Source organism: Schistocerca gregaria, chromosome 10 (genome assembly GCF_023897955.1).
Source record: "Schistocerca gregaria isolate iqSchGreg1 chromosome 10, iqSchGreg1.2, whole genome shotgun sequence".
NCBI classification, from domain to species: Eukaryota; Metazoa; Arthropoda; class Insecta; order Orthoptera; family Acrididae; genus Schistocerca; species Schistocerca gregaria.
The window spans coordinates 64,481,463-64,505,341 of record NC_064929.1 but is presented as its reverse complement, the minus strand read 5'-3'; the positions used below and the strand labels follow the sequence as shown (position 1 = coordinate 64,505,341).

Below are 23,879 nucleotides of genomic sequence, written 5' to 3'. Positions count from 1 at the left end.
CCTCCCTGGCAACCTTCGCAGAACAATATTTCCCCAGTTGTGATGACCAGGTGGACTATCTCACCAACGTTATCCCTACTGCTGCAGAACATTCCATTTCTTGCACTTCCTCTTTACCACGTCGTGTTCCAGTCCCTCGGTGGAATGAGGCATGTCACGATGCAATTCGAGCACGGAAACGTGCTCTCCGCATTTTTAACCATCATCCTACGATGGCAAACTGCATTCATTATAAACAGATGCTTGCAAAGTGCCGTCATGTCTCTCGGGACAGTAAATGAGCTAGCTGGCTTTCATTCACTCCTTCCTCTGTCGTGTGGGCCAACTCTCCGATGGCTCTCTGAGACCAAGATCCATTCCCCAATTTCCGTCATGACAGTAGCAGAAATTGTTATCGTGGACCCTATTGCTGTCTCCAACACCTTGGGTCACCATTTTGCAGATGTTTCGAGCTCTTTGCACTATCATCCTGCTTACCTGCATCAGAAACAAGTGGAGGCGGCTTGAGCAATGCCCTTTTCTTCTCCAAATTGTGAGTGCTACAATGTTGCATTTACTACGAGGGAGCTTGATCGTGCTGTCAGTTCATCCCGATCCTCCGCCCCAGGGATGGACGCTATCCACATTCAGATGTTGCAGCACCTTTCTCTGGCGGCACACAGTTTCTGATTAACACGTACAACCGCATCTGGGCAGAGGGCACATTTCCCGGACTCTTGTGCGAAGCCACCATACCCATACCTAAGCCAGGCAAGGACAAAAACCTTACTTCTAGCTACTACCCGATGTGTCTCACCAGCTGTGTTTGCGAGGTGATGGAACGTGCAATTCATGCCTGGCTGGTATGGTGGCTAGAGTCTCACAATTTACTGATGAATGCACAGTGTGGATTTCGAGCACGGCATTCCGCAGTTGACCATCTCGTTACTTTGTCCATCGGTGTCATGAATAGCTTTCTGCGGAAATACCAGACTGTGGCCATGTTTTTCGATGTGGAGAAGGCCTACAACACCTGCTGGAGAACTGGTATCCTCCGTACTCTTTACATGTGGGATCGGGCGCTGATAACCTCGTTGTGCGCCCTAAAACACTAATCATCATCACATGTGGGGCTCCCCTGGCTGCCTGCCCTGTTTCTTTCAGTTATTTTTAAAAGATCGAGTTTTCAAGGTGCATGTTGGTTCTGCCTTGTCATACACCTTTATCCAGGAAAACGGTGTGCCTCAGGGTTTTGTCCTGAGTGTCGCCCTCTTTGCTATCGCCATTAACCCTATCATGGCCTTTCTCCCACCAGTCATCTCCCTTTTTGTTGATTTTGCCATCTATTGCAGCTATCCAAGGGCCTGTCTCACTGAGCAGCATCTTCTGCACTGTCTTGATCATCTTCACTCCTGGAGCATCGACAATGGCTTTCGCTTTTCCCCCTTCACAGGAATAAGCTTCAGATTATTAAGCCTCTCCTTGCGCCTTGGACGATCACCTCTCGGCCCTCCCGCCGCGAGGAGATTATTTTAACTTGGCTGCACATTGGGCACTGCCTTTTTAGCCATCATCATTTGCTACGTGGTGCTACCCCACCACTTTGTACACATTATATCCAAATTTTATCTGTCCACCATTTCCTACTGGAATGCCCTTTTTTTAACCATTTATGTTTCAGCTTGGGTTTGCCATCTGATTTATCAGCCGTTTTAGTGAATGACACGCTGGCTATTGACTGCGTTTTGCTTTTTATCCGCCGAAGCAATATGGCAAAGGCCATTTAATTTTTAGTTTTGGGCCTCTGTGTGGTGTTTTTTTTAGCCTGTTTTCCACATGCCTATTAAGCAAAAGGAAGCAAACAAACAAACAAACATGCCTGTAGAGTATGTGTTCCACAACTTACTCCCTACTGAATATTATTCTCGCACTGTCATCTTTCCTAATACTACCCTAGGAGTGTGAAATGTTCTTTGCCCAAATGGCATGTAACACTTCAGAGGCCAGTCAAGCATGTTATGCCCTCAGAAGCAACTCTCATTGTGTTGACTATAGGCACAAGTGTTGGCTTATTTAGCATGTAGCTCCTTCCTGTTGTATCACAGAAAGGGTCTTCTGGTTCAGTGCACCTAAGAATGTCTAGATTCAGAGTTCAAAAGTTCTTAGAGCTACATGGAAAGAAGTAGAGTTGATTTTAAAGTTACATGACAAGTAGAAATGTCCTGTAAATAGGAATCCTTTCTTTGAAAATTACCATTCTAATAAAGTAATGTTAGCATGTGGACAGCTGCTGTATAGTATGACTGAGGAAGCAGCAGCTTTCTTACTAATTTACTCATTCTTGTAACCAATGCGTAGACTCATTCCATATCCGTGCTTGTAATCCTTCTTGATGGGAACTACCAAACATGGTGAATGAGTGATTGAATGTAGATCTAGCACATCCAATCAGCTACAGTGCTGAGAGTCTTCTTGAAGTGAGCGAGTAGTAATGTAGTTGGGGAATGTTTAATAACTGCATTCATGTGATAATGTTTTCCTTGACTTGTTCCATTTCCATGAGGATATTATTTAATGGTGTGATCAATACAGCATTATTGGCTTGAATAAAGCTTTGTTTCTGTGCATATGTGTTACTTCAGCATGTTTTGTTAATTTGTTTTGTATATGAATGTGCTTCTGTCATGATACTTTCCTTTTCAAATATAATCATGGTTATGTATGCATGAAAAATTTAATTTCCTGCAATTCTTTATTGATTTTTTTTTATGGCCATTAAGTCTGACTTTCCTTACTCAGAGTAAACACATAATCAACACAATCATTTATATGAAATAAAAATTCTTTAACTAGGTAAACCATGTCAAATATATTATCCATTAGTCTTTCCTCCAGACACAAACATGAGCTACCTTTAATCTCCAATCCGTCACCCTCCCATATTCTAACATTTTTATTGCTGATAGCCACCAGGGAATTTGGTGCTCTTCTGTGCCTGAATAAGAGCCCACAGAGCTTCTGTAGCGGCACCACAGTGAGCAATATTATTTTGGTTTACCCTCCTTGTTGGCAGGGTGTATATTGATTGTGGAAGAAGCACATTGTCCTTAAGTATCCCACAAGATACGTAAAAATAAGGAAGCCCATGTTTGACAGAATTAACACACAGTTCATTCCCCTCACAAAATTTGAGTAGATTTCACCATTTCTTGATTGGATCCACTTTGACCATTGTTAAACAGTCAGGACTCGAAAGAGATGTGTGCATTATATTTTAGTATCATTATTTACTTTTCTGTGCCCAGCATTTCAAGTTTTCAGTCCACAACTTGTGCCTCATTATATGTAATTTTGCCATAGAACATGTGTTATGCATGGTAAAGAATAGTAGAGAAATGCTTGACAGAAGCGCACAAAGTGACAAATGGCAAGTACATTAGGTTGAGATAAATTTTTGTGTGTGACGAATCTTCAAGTAATGAGGCATCAAATGATCACAGAAAGAAATACAAAGTGCAGTATAAGTACAACCAAAAAAATCTATAAACTAAACAATTATGTTAATAGTTATGGCTATATCCATATAACTAAGATTTCTGTTCAATTGTACTATAGAAAGAGGTTTTAAACGAAACCAGCTTTTATGTGCAGTTTCTTCTATCTTAGATATTTTTTATGTAGGATTATCGTAACAGTTTTATAGCACATTTTTCTCATTTCTTTGACAAATATCCGCTAAGGGGGTGTGAAGATTTGAAAGAAATAAAAAAAAAGCGATAACACCAGAAATTGACATGAATAGGATACACTGTACACACAAAGAGCTTAACAATGATGTGACAAGTCATGAGATGCCTCCTAATATCGTGTCGGACCTCCTTTTGCTGGGCGTAGCACAGCAACTTGATGTGATGTGGATTCAACAAGTCTTTGTAAGTCCCCTGCAGAAATATTGAACCATGGTGCCTCTATAGCCATCCATAATTGCTAAGATGTTGTGAGTGCAGGATTTTGTGCAAGGGCTGGTTCTCAATGATGTCCCAAAGATGTCTGATGGATTCATGTCAATAAATCTGGCTGGCCAAATCGTTCTCCCAAATCATCCATAATGTTCTTCAAACCAATCGTGAACTGGTGACATGGCGCATTGTCATCCATGAAAATTCCATCATTATTTGGGAACATCATGTCCGTGAATGGTTGCAAATGGTCTCCAAGTAGCTGAACATAACCAGGATGCAGTCCACTCCACACCATTATAAAGCCACCATTAGCTTGCACAGTGTCTTGTTAACTTGGGTCCACGACTTTGTGGGTCTGAGCCACACTCGAACCCTAGCATCAGCTCTTACCAACTGGACTCAGGACTCATCTGACCAGAACACGATTTCCAGTTGCCTAGGGTCCAACTGATATAGTCATAAGCCAAGGAGAGGTGCTGCAGGTGATGATGTGCTGTTAACAAAGACAATCATGTCAGGTGTCTCGCTGCCATAGCCCACTAATGCCAAATTTTATCGCACTGACCTAACAGATATATTTGTCGTACATCCCACATTGATTTCTGTGGTTATTTCACATAGTGTTGCTTGTCTGTTAGCACTGACATTTCTACACGAAGGCTGCCACTCTCGGATGTTAAGTGAAGGCTGTTGGCCACTGCGTTGTCCGTGGTAAGAGGTAATGCCTGTAATGTATTCTCGGCACTCTCTCGACACTGTGGATCTCTGAGTATTGAATTCCCTAGTGATTTCTGTAATGGAATATCCTGTGCGCCTAGCTCCAAATGCTATTATGCGTCCAGAGGCTGTTAATGCCCGTTGGGCAGCCATAATAAAGTTGGAAACCTTTTCACATAAATCACTTGAGTACAAATGACAACTCCGCTAATGCACTGCCATTTTATACCTTGTGTATGCGATACTACCGCCATCTGTATATGAGCATATCTCTATCCCGTGAGTTCTGCCACCTCAGTGTACTTGTGTTATGGTCAGCAACTATGCTCCAAACAAGGTACTGAACCTATACCAAATTTATTTTTCTCATAAAATTATTGTTGTGGTCTTCAGTCCTGAGACTGGTTTGACGCAGCTCTCCATGCTACTCTAGCCTGTGCAAGCTCCTTCATCTCCCAGTACCTACATCCTTCTGAATTTTAGTGTATTCATCTTTTGGTCTCCATCTACGATTTTTACCCTCCACACTGCCCTTCAATACTAAATTGGTGATTCATTAATGCCTCAGAATATGCCCTACCAAGCGATTCCTTCTTCTAGTCAAGTTGTGCCACAAATTTCTCTTATCTCAAATTCTATTCAATACCTCCTCATTAGTTATGTGATCTATCCATTAATTTTCAGCATTCTTCTGTAGCACCACATTTCGAAAGCTTCTATTTTCTTCTTGTCTAAACTATTTATCATCCACGTTTCACTTCCATACATGGCTACACTCCGTACAAATACTTTCAGAAAAGACTTCCTGACACTTAAATCTATACTCGATGTTAACAAATTTCTCTTCTTCAGAAACGCTTTTCTTGCCATTGACAGTCTACATTCTATATCCTCTCTACTTTGACCATCACCAGTTATTTTGCTCCCCAAATAGCAAAACTCATTTACTACTTTAAGTGTCTCATTTCCTAATCTAATCCCCACAGCATCACCCAATTTAATTCGACTACAATCCATTATCTTCATTTTGCTTTTGTATATACTAAGTAGAGAAATTCAAGTTGCAGTTTAGAACAGATGACAAACTGTAATCCTTCGGGGAGGCAGGGGGAATTCTGCCAGTTAAATTAGAACAACAAAAACAATCAATTTTTGACAATATAATGCAGGTGGATTGATAAAAAACCTACTCACAAAGCGGGGCGGAAGAGACACATAAAAGAAGGTTGTGCACATAGCTTTTCACTCTTATTAGGTCATACACTGTATTTTAGCAGTAATCTCTGTCTTGCATATTACCCTGTCTTCCACCTTTTAAATCTTGTCCAGTGCAGTCCCCAACAATTTGTGTTTCCTTCTCATCCCGTCCAGTAAGCCTCTGCTGACTCACACTTTTGGGTGACTTTTCGGAAATCTACTCTCTTTCCTAGACCTCTTCAGTCCTTTTCCTTCATCTATCCTCCATCCCCTTCAACCCTTCTGCCTGAAGAAGGAACCACTGGTTCCAAAAGCTTGTCTAATTATATGCGTGTTCTGCCACCGTTTGGTGAGTAGATTTCTTACCTATCAAATTGCATTATGTAATTAAAATAGAAGGTTAGATCTGAGAAAAAAAGGATACAAAATTGGTGAGGCTTTAATGATCACTTTTTCACATATAGCCTATAGACTCTTGTTTCAGGATCTTCAGCCAACATATGCTTACTGATGTTTGTGACCTTTCATAAGCACAAGTTGCAGGAATTCACCCGCTGTTGGTGGTGATGAACAGGGCTTGAGGCAGAAGCCAGTAGTTATATTTCATATCTGCGAGGGGAGGGAAAGGCCTGGGCATTTTCATGTTAATTACTGCTGTAGCTCTTCTGTTGCTACTTACAATGCTCATTCATTGATACTTAAGAATTTAATATCTTTTTGCACTGATGCCTTCTTCTTTCTTTTTAAAACTGTGGTCTTGGTCATGGATTTTACTGGCTTCAGAAAACTGTATGATTCATACGCTAGTATGTGTGCAAGATGTACATTTGAACTGCAATATCTCATATCTCAGGTGCAATGCCTGGAATGTGTTCCAAGGAACAATTAGTACTCGAGCAGTTACATGGAAAGTTTCAAGTTTTAACATCAGGTTATGTCAGAAGCAGTAAGGCCTTTATACCATACATCACCAAGGTGACAGACAGAATCTCCTTTGTATTGCTCACACAAAGCATGAAGGCCATAAATTAACTGACTGTGATGATCAGGGAGTTTCACAGATTGGCAAAGGACAAAAGAGAATCACAGTGTCAGGAGTACAATGTATACAGTGCACATATGGGAAAATCCTATGTTGGAATGACTGGACAATCTGTCATTACCAGGACGATGAAAAACAAATACAAATGATATTGAGGACTGGAATATGTGAAGAAATGGGCCACAGCAGAGCACATGCTGTGAGAAATGGACCACTTAATAAAATTTGAAAGTTAAAAAACAAATGTGACAGTAGTTTTATGAGCAACCAAGAAAGTCACAAACCAAATATATCCTAGAAAGTCTCAAACTAAATGCATCCTAGATTCCGCTGCTGCAGAAAATTATGATTGCATGTAGGAAGGGGAGAAACACTGTGTTAATGATGAGGAAAAGACAAGGGGAGCACCACAGTGGTAATGAGAGGGAGAAGGCCCTCAGACACTTATGCGACAAGAGCATACCATCTCCGAGTTAGGGCTCAACTCCAGTCATCACAAGTGACAGAGAATGAGTCTTTAACCCTTTAATGACCAAATTATTTCCGGAAGTTGTAGACTTTTTATGAACACTTTATTGAGCTAAGAAACCGTTCATAAAATCATAATTTAAATCTTGAAAGTGAGAGTTTAGCCCACGAGTATAAAAAAATTGGTGAGAACTATTGTTCCCACCAAACTCCGGAGTAACTTCACTTGCTAATTTAAAAAAAATGTATTTCCTTTATTTTTTTAGTACAAAAACATGTTAAATATTACATTTATATTTGTGTTAGTTCATACTGTCGTTTGAGTTCACTAAGGTGATGTACTATGTGGAACTTAGAGAAGAATGGTGCTACACACAAAGGTACACGACAGTTGCCACACATTATTTTTGTTCTCTTTTCTTTGTTCTTGGTGCTACATTGGTGGCACCTTCTGTTTGTTGTACCTTTTGTAGGGAAATGAGTTCGAACTTTGTCCAGACAAACTTCATCTGGTACTCCAGGCACACCTCTTTTTGGTGTTTGAAAATGAACAGACCTTCCTCTTCTCTTAAGAGTTGAGAAGCCAGAGATAAGCTGCCAAGTGCAATGTAAATGTTAGCTGGTCTGCTTCTGTCTTCTGCTGCTTCCACATAACATAGGAATTGACAACTGCCAAATGTACAAGAAAGAAAAACAGTTTGTGCCACCACTTCCATGAACGACGGCCTACAGCATCCCGTTCACGCAGCTGATCAAATCTATCCACTCCTCCCATTATTTTATTATACTCTGCACAGCCAATGGGCAGAATACATCACTTCTGCTTCCACTAACTTACCTTTTAATATTTATGTAATTTTCAGTCAAATCCAGCAAATATACACGAATACTATCTCCCTCATAAATATAAAAGTAGATAAATACAACACAAGTCACTTCACATGCAAAAGGAAAGCACACTATCCAAAAAAACTTGTAGCTGTCGAAACAGTGGCTCGTTTTCACGCGGGAACTGCGCTTCTGCATTGATTGACTCACAATGTCGAAATAAAACAACTTTTGCCTAACCGTTAACAATCTACAAATAGTTAGCACACTCTAACAGAGATGGTTGCACAAGTTAGCAGTGGGAACATGGATTACCACTGAACTTACAGCGAAAACTATAGTTCCCACTCGTCACTAAAGGGTTAAGTGCCAGCCACTGTTGTTGGTGGAATGTCAGAAAAATTATTAAACAAAAATTTTGGCCAAAGATCCCAAGAAGAAAGCGAACAGGTAATGGGAGAAAAAGAATGGATGTACCATGAGCACTTTTCCCTACTTCTCATATTTTCTAGGAGTTCCTCTAGGGAAATGTGCCAGTTCATAAGCTTGTGATTGTAATTGCACTGATTTTTTACCTTATCAAAGAAGTTAAGCACAATGAGAATTTGACCTTACAATTCTTGTCGTCTTTCAGCTTCCACCTGTCGGAAATCGTGCGGAGTCTGTAGAAAAGTATCTAAAGAAATCTCTGGAGAATCTGCAGTTGAGTTATGTCGACTTGTACCTGATACACCACCCTGTGGGCTTCCAGGATGTGGGTGGTGATACTTTCCCTAGAGACAAGGATGGGAAAGTTCTCTTGGATATGAATACTGACCTCATCAGCCTATGGAAGGTAAGGTTCATTACTGCTGCTGCTGCTACATGTTGTTGTTGTTGTTGTTGTTGTTGTTGTTGTTGTTGTGGTCTTCAGTCCTGAGACTGGTTTGATGCAGCTCTCCATGCTACTCTATCTTGTGCAAGCTTCTTCATCTCCCAGTACTTACTGCAACCTACATCCTTCTGAATCTGCTTAGTGTATTCATGTCTTGGTCTCCCTCTACGATTTTTACCCTCCACGCTGCCCTCCAATGCAAATTTGTGGTCCCTTGATGCCTCAGAACATGTCCTACCAATCGGTCCCTTCTTCTTGTGAAGTTGTACCACAAACTCCTCTTCTCCCCAATTTCATTCAATACATTCTCATTAGTTATGTGATCTACCCATCTAATCTTCAGCATTCTTCTGTAGCATGACATTTTGAAAGCTTATATTCTCTTCTTGTCCAAAGTATTTATCGTCCATGTTTCGCTTCCATACATGGCTACTGTTACAGTTATTGCAAATTCTGTTCTATTGTGGGTGTTTTTCTGTCAAATTACCACTCCATCACACAAACCAATTACTTTGATATATGAATTTTTCCACAAGGAGATTTTTGTAGCAAATATGCTAATACACAGGCCAGTCACATTAATGAACCGCCATCTTCATTCAGCATCAGCATGCAATAGCCACTCACGAACAGCAGGTGGCAGAACTACCAGCTGAAGGTATATAAAGTCTGTCAGTAGGACACCGAAAACATTACAGTCAGTTGGCGAAGAGTTCTCGGGCTTCCAGTCGGGTGGCGTTTCGACGAGTGATATACCCGTCATCTTCTGGCGAAGTGCCGAGACTTTGTGGATGCCGGTCCCTTTATACCTGCGGTGTGCCTCCCACCACCTGGCCGTGCGAGGCTGGGTCTAGAGGAGCCGGCGGGCGGGGTGGAGGGGGAAACGGGTGCGCCGTTCGTGTCTCCGTCAGAGCATTCCGGTTGCGTCTCGTGAGCTGGACGGTTCTCGGTGCGTTCCTGGCGTATTGCGGCTAATGCCGGATTCCAGGCCGCGCTCAGTTGATAACCTTCATCCCTGTTCACAAGATTCCCGTGTACCCGTATTTCTATTGATTCTTTAATGATGCTGTCCCAATAGCTCTCAGCTCAGCACAGCACCCTGGTGTTCTCAAAATCAGAGGTGTCGTTTTCTTTGATGTTATGTTCAGCTACAGCAGATTTCTCTATCTGGCCAAGTCAGACATGTCTGGTGTGTTCCTCGCAACTTTTCGAGATGCAGCGCTACATTTGTCCAATGTACTGTACACCACATTCGCAAGCAATACTGTATATACTAGGTGTGTTCAGCTTGAGTGTGTCTTTAGCTGAGCCCAGCAGCTATTTCGTCTTTGGCAGTGGTCGGAAGATGGTATTTATGTTTGATTTTCTCAGTAGCCTCCCGATTTTGGCCGATATGGGCCCCAAATATGGAAGAAAGGCGAGTCTCTTGTTAACTTCCTCTTCCAAGGGACCGGCATCTGCAAAGTCTTGGCACTTCGCCAGAAGATGGCGAGTATGTCATTTGTTGAAACGTCGCAGTTTGAAGACACCGCCACCCAGTTGGAAGCCCGAAAACTCTTTGCCAGCTGTATACGTCGGGAAAGCATACATTCACATTACAGTCAGTGTCGTAATGCAGAAATGGAGCGATTTGTGTGACGTCCAAAAGGGTGTGATCATTGTTTTTCGGGCCAAGGATGGAAACATTTCTGGTACGGGTAAGTTTGTAAATTGTTCACATGGTGCTGCGATCGAAGCATACTGTGCATGACAAAGTAGCACGATGCAAAAGCAGCACTGAGGCAACTATGGTGTACCACGGGGGGTAGATGAAAGGGGTGAACGATGGCTGTGGAGATTGTTGTAACTAAAACCAACCGCGGGAACGCCTTGTGCTGTGGTTCGGAGCCGCCAGGTGGGGAAGACACCAGCGGTGTAGCACACACCACCGGGTAAAACAACGGAGGCTTGTAGAAACCACAACGCCAAACACCAACAGTAAATCCACTCGGAACCAGAGACAGACAAATGCCAACAACGAGCAGCGACCACAACGCAGTACCGTCGAGATAGAGACGTAATCCAGAGCGAGTACCAGACTGACTGGACTAGGGCAGAGTGGGACCCTATATACGAAACTGGAGGGAGCGGCTATTGGCCGCGGTCTGCACGTCGTGTAGCGTGGCGCCCTCGCTGCGCGGAAGAGCCGCCGCTGACACGGAGCCCTCTATGGGCTGGCCACGTCCATTTGTTCTAGCGCGTGTTTGACTTCCGCGACAGGAGGTACTAGAGAGATGGGTACAAGTGAATAGGTGTGCTACGGTTGAGCAAATAACCACACAGGTGAACTGAGGGTCTACCAAACAATGTCTTCTCAAAGATCCATCAGCAAACATTGCTGTGTATGGGCCTCTGTAGCAGGCACATGGTTCATCCAGTTATGCCGATTGTTGTTCATCAGTGACGAAGGCCGTAGCTGGATGTCAACTGAGTGGCAAAAGCTGGCTTTTTCAGAAGAATCAAGTATTATGCTCCATTGAACAGATGCTATTGGTGTGTAAGGTGTCAAATGTCTGAAAGCTAATACCTTGCAACAATTACAGTCTGAAGAATGTTTTTGTGACATTTACTGGGTAATCTTGTCATTATGGAAGGCATAATGGATTGACAAAAGTATGCATCTACTGTTGGAGACTATGCCCACCACCACCACCACCACCACCACCACCACCACCACCACCACCACCACCACCACCACCACCACCGTCCCCATATGCAGTTTGTTTTCCCTGAGCACGATGGCATCTACCAACAGGACAGTGCAGTGTGTCACACACCTTGTAGTCCATCGTGTGCACGGTTTGAAGTGCATCAGGATGAGTTTACTGTACTCCTGTGGCCACCAAATTCCTCGGATTTAAACTCAGTTGGCACAAATCCACATCCCTGTCTGTACCATCCAGAACCTCATTAACTCTACAAATGCTGCGAAAGGTGGTTATTCAGGCTGTTGACAGGTGGATACATTAATGTATCTGGACAATATTAGAAATAGTGGCTCGGGTACTTATCTGATTTCTGTGATCGATCAGTTGGTATCAGTTCTAAAACAGGAATAATGTTGACCCAGTCTGGTTACAGTTTTCTGTTTCTTGCAGCAGATAAAAAGTATCCAACCTACATTACAATCCAAAACATTTTAAGGAACAGGCAGTTTGACTATGTAGCAAAATCAGCAATGGGAAAAATAATGAAAAGTGAAAATTAAGCATACAAAACCAAAAGACAGTGTAAATACTGAAGAGACAGATTAGGAATATGAAATATACCCATGTATCGGGTTGCACATTAATTTCGTGTATTGTATTCTGCAATATTGCTTGACATTTCAGTGTGATTTTCCAAGTTTTGTTGAAAGATGTAATGTTCCTTTAGAGGGCATTAAATTGTAAGATGAGGATTTTTGTGAAGAAAAGAAAGTTTATTCCATATTTGGACTACTCGAAGTGGCACACAGATTATTTTACAAGGTAAATCAGTCTTCAGAAGGCCAAGAGATGCCATGTTTGAGAAGTAAGTTCATTGTTATGGGACTAAAGAGCGCAAGGGAAATTCGAAGGAAACACATCCTGGCTACCTGGGAGGTAGTGCCAGAGCGAGCTTGTGGCATGCAGCTGATGATCTCCAGCATCATTTTATATGAAGCAGGAAGTAAAAGTAAACCTCTTTGTTGTGGTCTTCAGTCCTGAGCCTTTGTTGTGTCACCAAATAAACAACCATGAACAGAGGAAATAGTAAATGATGTCCTTGCGAAAGTTACGCTTTGCCACACACTTCAGTGGTTTTCAAATGTCTCCTATTAACACAGTATACCAATTAGAAACAGTAAATGAGGTAGAAAGTTCAAGTTTTCAGAGGTGCATATTGAGATAAACTTAACTTGGAAAAAAACAGACACCAGACTTGCTAAAAGTTTAGTTTCAGCTACTTCTGGCATAAGAATAGCCACCAGATTTGGGGACGTAAAAGTTAATAAGCAAGCATATTTTGCATATTTTCATTCACTGATATCTTACAGGATGATGATCTGTGGTTACTAGTCAGTTAAGCAAAAAGTGTTATTTTGAAAAAGAAATAATCAGAAGTATGTGTGTGGTGTACACATGTATATTTTGCAGGCATCTCTAACAAGGGAACCTCCCCATCGCACCCCCCTCAGATTTAGTTATTAGTTGGCACAGTGGATAGGCTTGAAAAACTGAACACAGATCAGTCGAGAAAACAGGAAGAAATTGTGTGGAACTATGAAAAAAAAATAAGCAAAATATACAAACTGAGTAGTCCACGCGCAAGATAAGCAACATCAAGGAGTATGTCAGCTCAGGAGCTCCGAGGTCCCGTGGTTAGTGTGAGCAGCTGCGGAACGAGAGGTCCTTGGTTCAAGTCTTACCTCGAGTGAAAAGTTTAATTTTTTATTTTCAGACAATTTTAGTGTGGGAGTAGACATGATTACCATTCCTCCAGCTTGTACACCTCTTGTGCAACCATTAGATGTGTTTGGTTTTCGGCAAGTGAAATACTTCGTGAAAAGATTATATGATTTTGCGAAGCTGCACAGGTACACAGAGCAGTATTGTTTACGTGATCGTGTGTCAGTTATCAAATTTCAGGCTCACACATAATCAACTTCGCTCTCCAAAATTCCAGGACATGTTCAGATTTACTTGGACACATGCAGGATTTGACAGTCTACACACGAAAAAATTTGAAAACGTTAAAAACATATGTTTTGACAGAGCACAGGGAAAACTGTGCGACTGTGAAACTGTTGCATTCATTTGTTGCAGTTTATGTAACAAACTTATGTTTTCATCACTTTTGATTATCACATCCACAAGCAAACTTAAATCGGGCAAGGTAGAAGAATCTTTTTACCCATTTACCAAGTGTACAAGTTAGGTGGGTCGACATCATATTCTTGTCATGTGACACACATGCCGTCACCAGTGTCATATAGAATATATCGGATGGTTTTTCCTGTGGAGGAATCGGTTGACCTATGAACTTGCCATCAAATGTTTTAGGTTCCCATTGGAGAGGCACGTCCTTTCGTCTACTAATCGCACAGTATTGCGGTGTGCTCACAAAACAGACACTAAACTTATTACAGTGAACAGAGACGTCAATGAACGAACGGACAGATCATAACTTTTTGAAAATAAAGAAAATAAACTTATCAGTTGAGGGAAGACTTGAACCAAGGACCTCTGGTTCCGCAGCTGCTCACACTAACCACAGGACCACGGCGCTCCTGCGCTAATACTATCGTTGATGTTTCCTATCTTGCGCATGGACTACTCAGTTTATATATTTTGCTTCTTTTTTTATATTTCCACACAATTCTTCCTGTTTTCTCGATTGATCTGTGTTCAGTTTTTCAAGGCCTATCCACTGTGCCAACTTATAACTAAATCTGAGGGGGGTGCGATGGGGAGGTTCCCTTGTAAGTAACTTGGGTTATTAACCTTAGTCTCTCAGTACATTCTTTCAGATATTGAATTTGGAATTTGTTGTTTACAGTCCATCTGGGTTTGGGAGTGACAGAGATATCCACAAGCACTACACTTTAAGGAAGCACGATCTGAATTACCCTTCAGTGAATCTAACTGTGAAGCAGAATGTGTGAACATGTAGCTATAAAACTCTTTGATATATACCCAGGGATATAGTGTCTGGCAAATAGCAGAAATGTTTTCAAATGTAATTTAAAGATATTCCTGTGTGGAAACTTATCCCATAGCATAGACGAATTCTTGAATAGGAGTAATCAATCATTTACTCAGGAGAAAGCTTTAAAATGGCCAGCATGTAGCCACATAAACATTTTTTTCCTTTTTCTTGTGTGTGTTCTATATTTGTTGAGATGACATGTTCTGAGAATGAGGGGACGGCTTGGTGTGGGTGAGGGGACGGCTTGGTGAAGACAGATGTGGCTGCAGTAGAATTAGGCAGTCCATAGGTTCAAGTGCCCTTTATTGGTTATTACTTACAAATGTTCAGTCTTCTTGGCCACAGGTGTCGATCTCTGTGGACTTTACTTAGTGTGGCAAATATGCTTTCACACCGACATCAGTGCCACCATTTTCAGCGACAGTGCATGTCTGCCGGTGCCGTGTCAGGGGCAGGCCTACGCCTTGTGTTCAGACCTCCTAGACTCCAGTATCAAAATATGTGAAATGTGCAAGTAGACCAACAGTGGCGGCAAAGCTTCTGATGACCTGAGCAGTCGGGCAGCAGTCGAAGGTTTGGAGCCCAGTGATGGTGGTTATAGCTGCTTCACAGGTACCTCGCCATCTTCACAGTTGTGTCCAACAAGTGCTACCGTATTTGTTCAAATCTAAGCTGCACCTTAAAAATGAGACTCGAAATCAAGGAAAAAAAATTTTACCGAATCTAAGCCGTACCTGAAATTTGAGCCTTGAAATTCAAGGGGAGAGAGAAGTTTTGGACTGCACTTCCAAATCGAAACTAAGTTGATCCATTGTAACATGAGACACAACTTAGGTTGAATGGATGAAGATGCAGCAACAGTAGTTTGGTTAGAGTCGTAAGCTTAAAAGTTATGCTTTACCAAGTAGCCATTGCTATGTATCAAGCTCTCCATCCGTATTTATATGGGTACCCTTCCTTTTTCTCGTGCTTCATCTGGTTTGGATCGATTGCTTATTTTGATTTGATCTGATAAGTGCCGTTCTCTTTGTTATAGGGGTTTACGTCACTCTAAGCTGAAAATGCATTGTTGTACTGTGTCATGCATTGTTCGTCGCATTCAGATAATGAGTGTTTACGACCTGTCATCGGTCGCGGCATGGCTTGCTTTTGTGCGCGCTACCGCTGCTTACATTAAAAAAAGGAGAGGAATTGTCTCATTAGGGAAACAATGACAAGTTAATGCTATTTGTTGTTACTTACACTGCCGATTTCTATGATAATGATCAGCAAGAACCAAATAGTAGACTGCGTATGATAGATGTTCTGAACGAGAGTTTACCGAAAAATTTTCTCCGTTTGAAAATCTTTGTAGACGCCTCTTTAGTACATTACATTCTGCTCAGAAATTAGAGTCATCTTAGATTTAAAAATCTAGTCAGTTGACTGCTTCATTTCTGACTGTATCACTATTCAGCATAACAATAATATGAATATAAACATAACATCATATGTATATTCTTCCCCGTTTGCTGTTGTCTCACACTAGTTTCATAGTTAATTAGGCAGACAGGATTTAAATGAGATAGCAAGAAACACGAAAGAATACATGGTATAATTTTTACATTCTACTACCTTTTCTTTTAATTTATTTACTGGGGCAGAGGTTTTGGCGCCAGTATTTATCTTTTTGCCTCCAAGCATGCCTGTGTAACGCTACATATATTTGACGGCAGAATTTAGTTGTGCCGGCACCTACCAACATTTTTCAGAACTTCCACTTACTTTGCACTCTATTCTAAGCCACAGGCTTGGATTCAAGTAAATACGGTACACTTCGTAACTTAGCTCTGCTGTGATAAATCTGGCCCTGGAGCTGATTATGCAGAAGTAGTTCTGCCACATTCCCCCATTTTGTGAAAGCTTCTTGAAGGGCAACTTCCTGGCAGATTAAAACTGTGTGCCGGACCAAGACTCGAACTCGGGACCTTTGCCTTTCCCGGGCAAGTGCTCTACCAACTGAGCTACCAAAGCACGACTCACGCCCCGTCCTCACAGCTTTACTTCTGCCAGTACCTCGTCTCTTACCTTCCAAACTTTACAGAACCTTGCAGAACTAGCACTCCTGAAAGAAAGGGTATTGTGGAGACATGGCTTAGCCACAGCCTGGGGATGTTTCCAGAATGAGATTTTCACTCTGCAGTGGAGTGTGCGCTGATATGAAACTTCCTAGCAGATTGGAAGGTAGGAGACAAGGTACTGGCAGACGTAAAACTGTGAGGACGGGGCGTGAGTCGTGCTTGGGTAGCTCAGTTGGTAGAGCACTTGCCCCGCGAAAGGCAAAGGTCCCGAGTTCGAGTCTCGGTCCGGCACACAGTTTTAATCTGCCAGGAAGTTTCATATCAGCGCACACTCTGCTGCAGAGTGAAAATCTCATTCGCACACTCTGCTGCAGAGTGAAAATCTCATTCTTGAAGGGTAGTCAGTGTCCGTTACTTTTGTCATAGCCTTTTCACTAACCAGTACTGTTTTATTGTGCGCCAAGAGTCTGAGCGAACCTATAGCTGATGCCCAGCTGCCTGGTTAGGAGTGTTTGACTGTAAACAGCCTGCTGGAGAGTGTTCTTGTGGTAGTAATATGTGACTGTTTGCACACAGATAGCTGTCTGATTTGAAATGGAGCTCAGTGAAAGGAACTAATTCTGTGTCTGATTATAACATTAGGAACCATATGTAGGTGAGAAACAGTGGAGGATTTGAGATTGAGCTTTGTCCAGTTTATTTATTTACTTTCTCCATTCATGAGAATTTGAAATAATTTGGAAAAGAGTCTGAAGTCCATTATTACTACATTAAATTTGATAAATGCACAGTTCTGTGGGAACACTGAGTAATGTACATCGCTTCAGCATTCTGTGCCTCACTAATTTTTGTACGATTTTTGTCATTTTCCAGGCAATGGAAGCTCAAGTAGACGCCGGTCGAACCCGTTCGATCGGACTGTCAAATTTCAGCTCTAGTCAGATCAAGCGCATCTGGCAGGCCGCCCGTATCAAGCCTGCCAACCTCCAGGTGGAGCTGCACGTCTATTTCCAGCAGCGGGAGCTGGCAGCCTTTTGCAAAGCGCTCGACGTGACGGTCTGTGCGTACGCTCCCTTGGGCTCTCCGCAGATGGCCAACCTAGTCCGTGCGAGAGGAGGTGATGTCAGCAAGTAAGCTTAAACAGTACTTTATTGTACACTTAGTCATTGTTACATTCAGGGGTAGTATTAGAATCCATTGTCAGCAGTGAGATTTGCTGATGGCATTGCTATCATCAGTGGAGCCGAAGAATTGCAGGCCCATTTAAATAGTATAAATCGTCTAATGAGCACAAACTATGGTTTGGGAAATAAACAAACATGGGGACCACCGTGAAATAAATGAAGTGAGAGATTTTCCTCTGCCTAGGAAGCAAAGAACTCCTGTCTTATGAACTGACATACAGCAGGGAGGGCAGTGTGCTGATCACATGCCCCTCCATATCTGCATCCAGTGGCACCTCTGGCCTGAGGATACACAGTGTCCAGAATTCCACCGTCCAGTCACATCTGACGTATTCCTCCTTCACACTTATCCACCCTCAATTATCAGTTGCATAGATATTGTTATTTTGCTATACTGGTTTCAACAAATCTGTTATCTTCAGAAACCACACTCACAACTTCTGAAATAGATACTACAGTTGCTGAGGAAACAATAGCTATGAATACAATAATTATTATGATTGATCAATTGGGGAATAATAACAGAATCAGATTGGAGATAAAGAGTAATCTAGCACCGGACTGTGTTCTGGGTAGCAAAATTGGAAAACATTCCTGATATAGGTTTTGTTACAGTATATTACTTATACCCGGGCCGCTGAAACATTGCACTTGACGTTTGCATATGAAGTTGGCAGCGTAACAGAGTAACAAGTGAAGAACGATAGGCGCTAGGCATTCAGCGTGGGACGCCAGCCAATCACAGCGCAGTGAGCACTGCTGTTACTCACGTGCTGTGATGTCAAAGTTCCCGCGTTGCCGGCTTTGTTTAGTGAGTCTGTAAACAATGTGAATTGTAAGTTTTTTACCACGTGTTTTCATTGTACTGTGTGCTATATCATTGTGACTTTTGTTTCGTTGTGAGTTTACATACCTGGAAAATGCCACCAAAAAGACTTCTTTCACCTAGTGACAATCCATTGCGTCGAGGGGTGCCGCTAAAGAGCCAGGCACTGGAGTTACTACCCAGAACTCGTGAGTTTTACGAGCAGGAGAAAAACTACATAAGCATTCATGGACAGCCATCAATTCCTGCCGATAAAGTGGTGGAACGTATGTCGAAAACTCTTGGAATTCGTGCAAGAACGGTAGTAAGTAAGGGAGTATTACTACAAAACTTGGAAGATACTGAAGTGAGCCGTAATGATTCCGAGCTGTCTGGATCAAGTAATACATTTTTAACAACCCCAGGAAAGAAGAAAAAGCAGCCTAGTCCTATCACAGATTTAGATTCTTTCCACACTAATGCAATTCATAGGCATGTTTATGCTTACTACAGCAGAAAAGAGTATCTGCCTGTAGCTAAGTTATTAGTTTCTTTAAAAGAAAGTGAACTCTTCAGGGGTGGTAAAACATCACTAAAAATTGTGCTAAAAATATGGGTTTCCGTTACAAAGTGCTAGACGGACGCAAAGTACTGTTAGAGAGCGCACATATTGTGTACCGCTCGTAGGATTTTCTTGCACAAAATTGTGGACAGAGACATTCATTCCATAATTTGGCTAGACGAAACGTGGGTTAACGCCGGGGAAGCTGTCAGTAAATGCTGGACGGATAACACACCCAGCAGTAGCGGCCATCAGCCGACGGTAAGAGGAGCTAGATTAATTGTGGTCCATGCAGGCTCCTCCAGTGGTTTTGTACCTGACGCACTTTTAGTTTTTAGATAAAAAAATACTGGTGATTACCATGAAGATGTGGATCACACACAATTTGTTGAGTGGTTCAGGAACCTTTTAAAACAATTTCCTGTCCCTACAACAATTGTAATGGACATGCTCCATGTCATTTGGTGATACAGAACGATGCCCCAACCACAAATGATCGGAAAGAAGTTATGATGCAGTGGTTACAGACTCGAAATATTGCAGCGGATATGAGTATGACAAAGGTTCTATTATATTCTCTTGTTAAAGAAAATAAGCCTACGACACCTGCATATGTAGTAGACAAACTTGCCAAGGAGCAGGGTCATACTGTAATAAGGCTGCCATCATATCACTGCCATTTCAACCTTATTGAGTTAATATGGAGTGATGTAAAAATGTATGTAAGGAACAACAAGAAGTCCTTTACAATAACAGAGGTGGAAAAGCTGTTGCGTGAAGCTCTTGTGACTGTGGGTGCAGCCTCATGGAGAAAAATGTAGAGCATGTCGAGAAGCTTATATGAGCAGCACAGACAATAGAAGGCATTATCAGTGGCCATGAACAATTAATGATTTGTCTTGCTGATGACGACGATGAAGATGGTTTTGGCGATGAATCGGACAACAGTGACGATGGTGAGCTGGATGAAATGGCGCCATTATCGCTGTAAATTGGTGAGTGAAAAATTACTAATATTGGTTATTTATTGCAATCTCGGTTATTATTTACCACGTACATTATTGATTTTAAAGTACCAGTCGTCAGATGCTTGTTTTTTTGTATTTCTTTCCCCCTTATTGAAAGGGTGTGCATTGTTATTCTTTTACATGCATTATTATATGGTTGTTTACTTCCTGTCATTGTAGTACAACTAAAAACGAGTTTTTATATACACTGTAATTGCTCAATCGCTTGCATTTACGAGACGAGACGAAAAGCTATATCGTCTGCTGTGTATATAGAGGCTGCTGTTGCAACATCGCTATTACAGTATAGCCAACCTAACTAGACATGAAGCAAACTGTCAAGTGCAATGTTTCGCTGGGTCAGGTTTAATTATCCTTCCATTTATATGCTTGAAATAACTTTCACCTGGTTCATATAACCACAAACATTTACAATCAAAGGCCGTCCTTAAACAGTCCATGCAGTGCCGAAAGCTCCGTCCCATACTTGCTGCAATGTAAAGGTGACTGCTGGCGAACTGCAACCACAAGGATCCCTCAAACAAATAATACAGCACAAAACAAATATTTGCATTACCACATGATATATGTGTAAAACTGCACGCCTCTGTCTCACATCAAAGGAGTAACTCTTAACGTAAAATTAACTATGGACAAGTTTATTCATTTGTAGGTGACAAAGGTACAGAAAACTTCACACATCTGACTCTTAAGGGAATAGTTGAGAATTTTATTCTGCAGAAATTCTGTACTCACACCCCATCGCTAATATTGCTTGTAGATTAAATTTCATTTTTGTGCTTTCTTCTACTAGGTGGCATTGCATGGAATATAAGGTTAAAATAAATTGTTGACATTATGGAATAAAAACTGAAAAACAAAAACTTTTGCAGCTTTAGTTTGGTCGGAATGGGTGGTAAGAGAGAACAACTGTGCCTGTCTAGTGGACACTGAACTTCCACCTCCGCATCCTTTGAGATGCTTTAGTGCCATTGTTACACTAGCTTTACTGTAAGAAAGCAAAATATTTCAAAGTTGAGAGCTAAATGATATTAATGGGCCAATGCCCTTCTTTCGCTTCTTTTTTCAGGATAGTAAGCTTGAGCCCCATGACGGATCCAGTAGTGTCACGTATTGCAGAGAAGTACAAGAAGACGACTGCCCAAGTATTGCTGCGGCACATCATGCAGCGAGGCATTGTGGTCATCCCGAAAAGTGTCAATCCTGACCGCATAAAGCAGAACTTTGATGTAAGTGATCATACCATGTGTACTGGTTGTTGTAGAAACTGGCACACGGGCTGTGCTGCTCGAAGGAGGGGGGGGATGTAAATTGTAGAAAACATGTGTATAGTGTCTTTTCTGCCATTGCAAAATCAGTGGGTTGTTATGTGTGGGTGTATGGGGACCAGGCAAAAGGTGCTCGCATTAACTTCTTCAGTGTCCTCAGCTTTGTACTGAGTCTGTGTATAATTGGGAATGACTGTACTGCTGTTGCTGAGAGACAATTCCTGATTGCTGGCTGCACAGGTGTCAGCATTTCAACTGCGAAACATGTGCAGCTGCAGGCAAAAACAATAGTTGTGTACAGAGTTGTGACAACACTGAGGCGTTCCCATAGAAATATATACAGAATCGCGTTGTGTAATGGGTTGATGTGTGAAGAGACCATACTAAGTCTACTGCAACTGTCGGGGATCTTTTCTCGCCTACTCTGCAGTAGGCAAACTAACTCTATATGGCTGAGAAAATCTTTCACATGGTTGTTGTTAGTCCAAAGACTGGTTTGATGCAGCTCTCCACATTAGGCTATTGTGGTCTATCAGTTGCTTCGAATGTGTGGTTCTTTTAAATAATAGTAGTTTGTATCCCCCACATTGGTATCCTCAGCTCCTTCACTAAGGCTGTAATACTTCAGAATACAAAAATATAATCTATTTTGCTCCACATTCTGTGAATAAACTTTCCACTGCAATTGTGACTTAACATGCACCACTTGAAATACATTCACACCTTATACTGATCGAATATCTTAATGCTACTGTTTACGATATCAGTGTTCAACCTCAAAAGCTCTAAACAAGCACAGTATTCCCAACTCCTTGTAGTTGTGCCTTTACTGCTGCCCATATTAGCACTCCTACATTGTAGCATAGTTTCCATTCTTCTTCCTCTCAAACTGCTGCACACACTTGTATGCTGTTTCTGAGGTCAACTTTTGACAGAAGTAATCATTTAAATGAAAACATATCATTTAGTTAATGACACTATAACATTACCACTTGTAAAATTTTCAGGTTTTTGACTTTGAACTGACGCAAGAAGATATGGATGAACTAGATGCTCTTGACAAAGGACCAAAGGGCCGAATGTTTAACGATGTTATCGCACCAGAGTAAGTATTCACTTATTACTTCTGTATTTGTTGCTAAGTATATTGTTGTGCCTGTAGCTGTCATGTACGTAGTTTCCTACCTTTATATAGTAAGATAAGGCATATTTGAAAAGTGAGCACCATATACTCATAAAAAGAAAACAAAATCCCCACTGGAAAAAGCTTCTATTACTGGTTTTGATTTTCTACAAACCTCCTTTTGCTGCTCTAGGTAATTGCTATTCACTTATACTTTTTGTAATACACCACTAAATTTTTCAACCTTTTTGCATCCAGAAAATGGCGGCCATGATTTTGGTGCTCATGTGTTTCCTTTTTTTCTCCCCAAGGTTAAATATAACACTGCATGACTTCTGTTGATTCGGCTTTGGTGTGTATCAGAACCTCATTCCCTGTGACAAATTTAGGAAAAGTAATCCTCTCCATCTTATGAATAGCAGTCTCAAAATACTCATCTGCTGGATGTTCTTTGCCGTTTGTTGTAACAGGCTGGTTTCACAGTCTGTTGCTGGGAGACAATTCCTGATTGCTGGGTGCACAGGTGTCAGCATTTCAACTGCGAAACATGTGCAGCTGCAGGCAAAACCAATAGTTGTGTACAGAGTTGTAACAACACTGAGGCGTTCCCATAGAAATGTATACAGAATCGTGTTGTGTAATGGGTTGATGTGTGAAGAGACCATAGTAAGCCCACTGCAACTGTCAGGGATCTTTTCTTGCCTACTCTGCAGTAGGCAAACTAACTCTATATGGCTGAGAAAATCTTTCACGCCTCCCGAGGCGTTACTTCATTCTATCAGGATGGCGTAGCACTCCCAACCCAAGTGTTGTGGATTTGATTCGCAGGCAAGCTAATCAGCACTATTTATATTTTGTAATTGAAGATGCAGGGGGGAGAAAGAAAATGAAAGGGAAGAGAAGGAACTAGTGATATCAGCTGCATCACGACTTTATGCAGAATCAGTGATGACAAGTGCAAATGTGTGCGGGACCAAGACCCAAACCTGGAATCTCTTGCTTACTAGGTGGTAACATTAACCGCTGCATCACATGGCCTCAGTGCTTATCGTAGATGAGCATAATATCTTGGT

At 41.7% G+C, this 23,879-nt stretch overlaps 1 protein-coding gene across 3 annotated transcripts in view; it reads left to right on the top strand.

Moving 5' to 3' along the window:
• Positions 1 to 23,879, top strand: part of LOC126293292 (1,5-anhydro-D-fructose reductase-like) — a 44,326-nt gene that overhangs the window by 17,104 nt on the left and 3,343 nt on the right. For all 3 annotated transcript variants that reach the window (XM_049986417.1, XM_049986419.1, XM_049986418.1), the window contains exons 4-7: positions 8,828 to 9,028; positions 17,710 to 17,966; positions 21,485 to 21,644; positions 22,691 to 22,788. In XM_049986417.1, the coding sequence (XP_049842374.1) occupies positions 8,828 to 9,028; positions 17,710 to 17,966; positions 21,485 to 21,644; positions 22,691 to 22,788 (716 nt within the window). The remainder of the gene's footprint in view (positions 1 to 8,827; positions 9,029 to 17,709; positions 17,967 to 21,484; positions 21,645 to 22,690; positions 22,789 to 23,879) is intronic.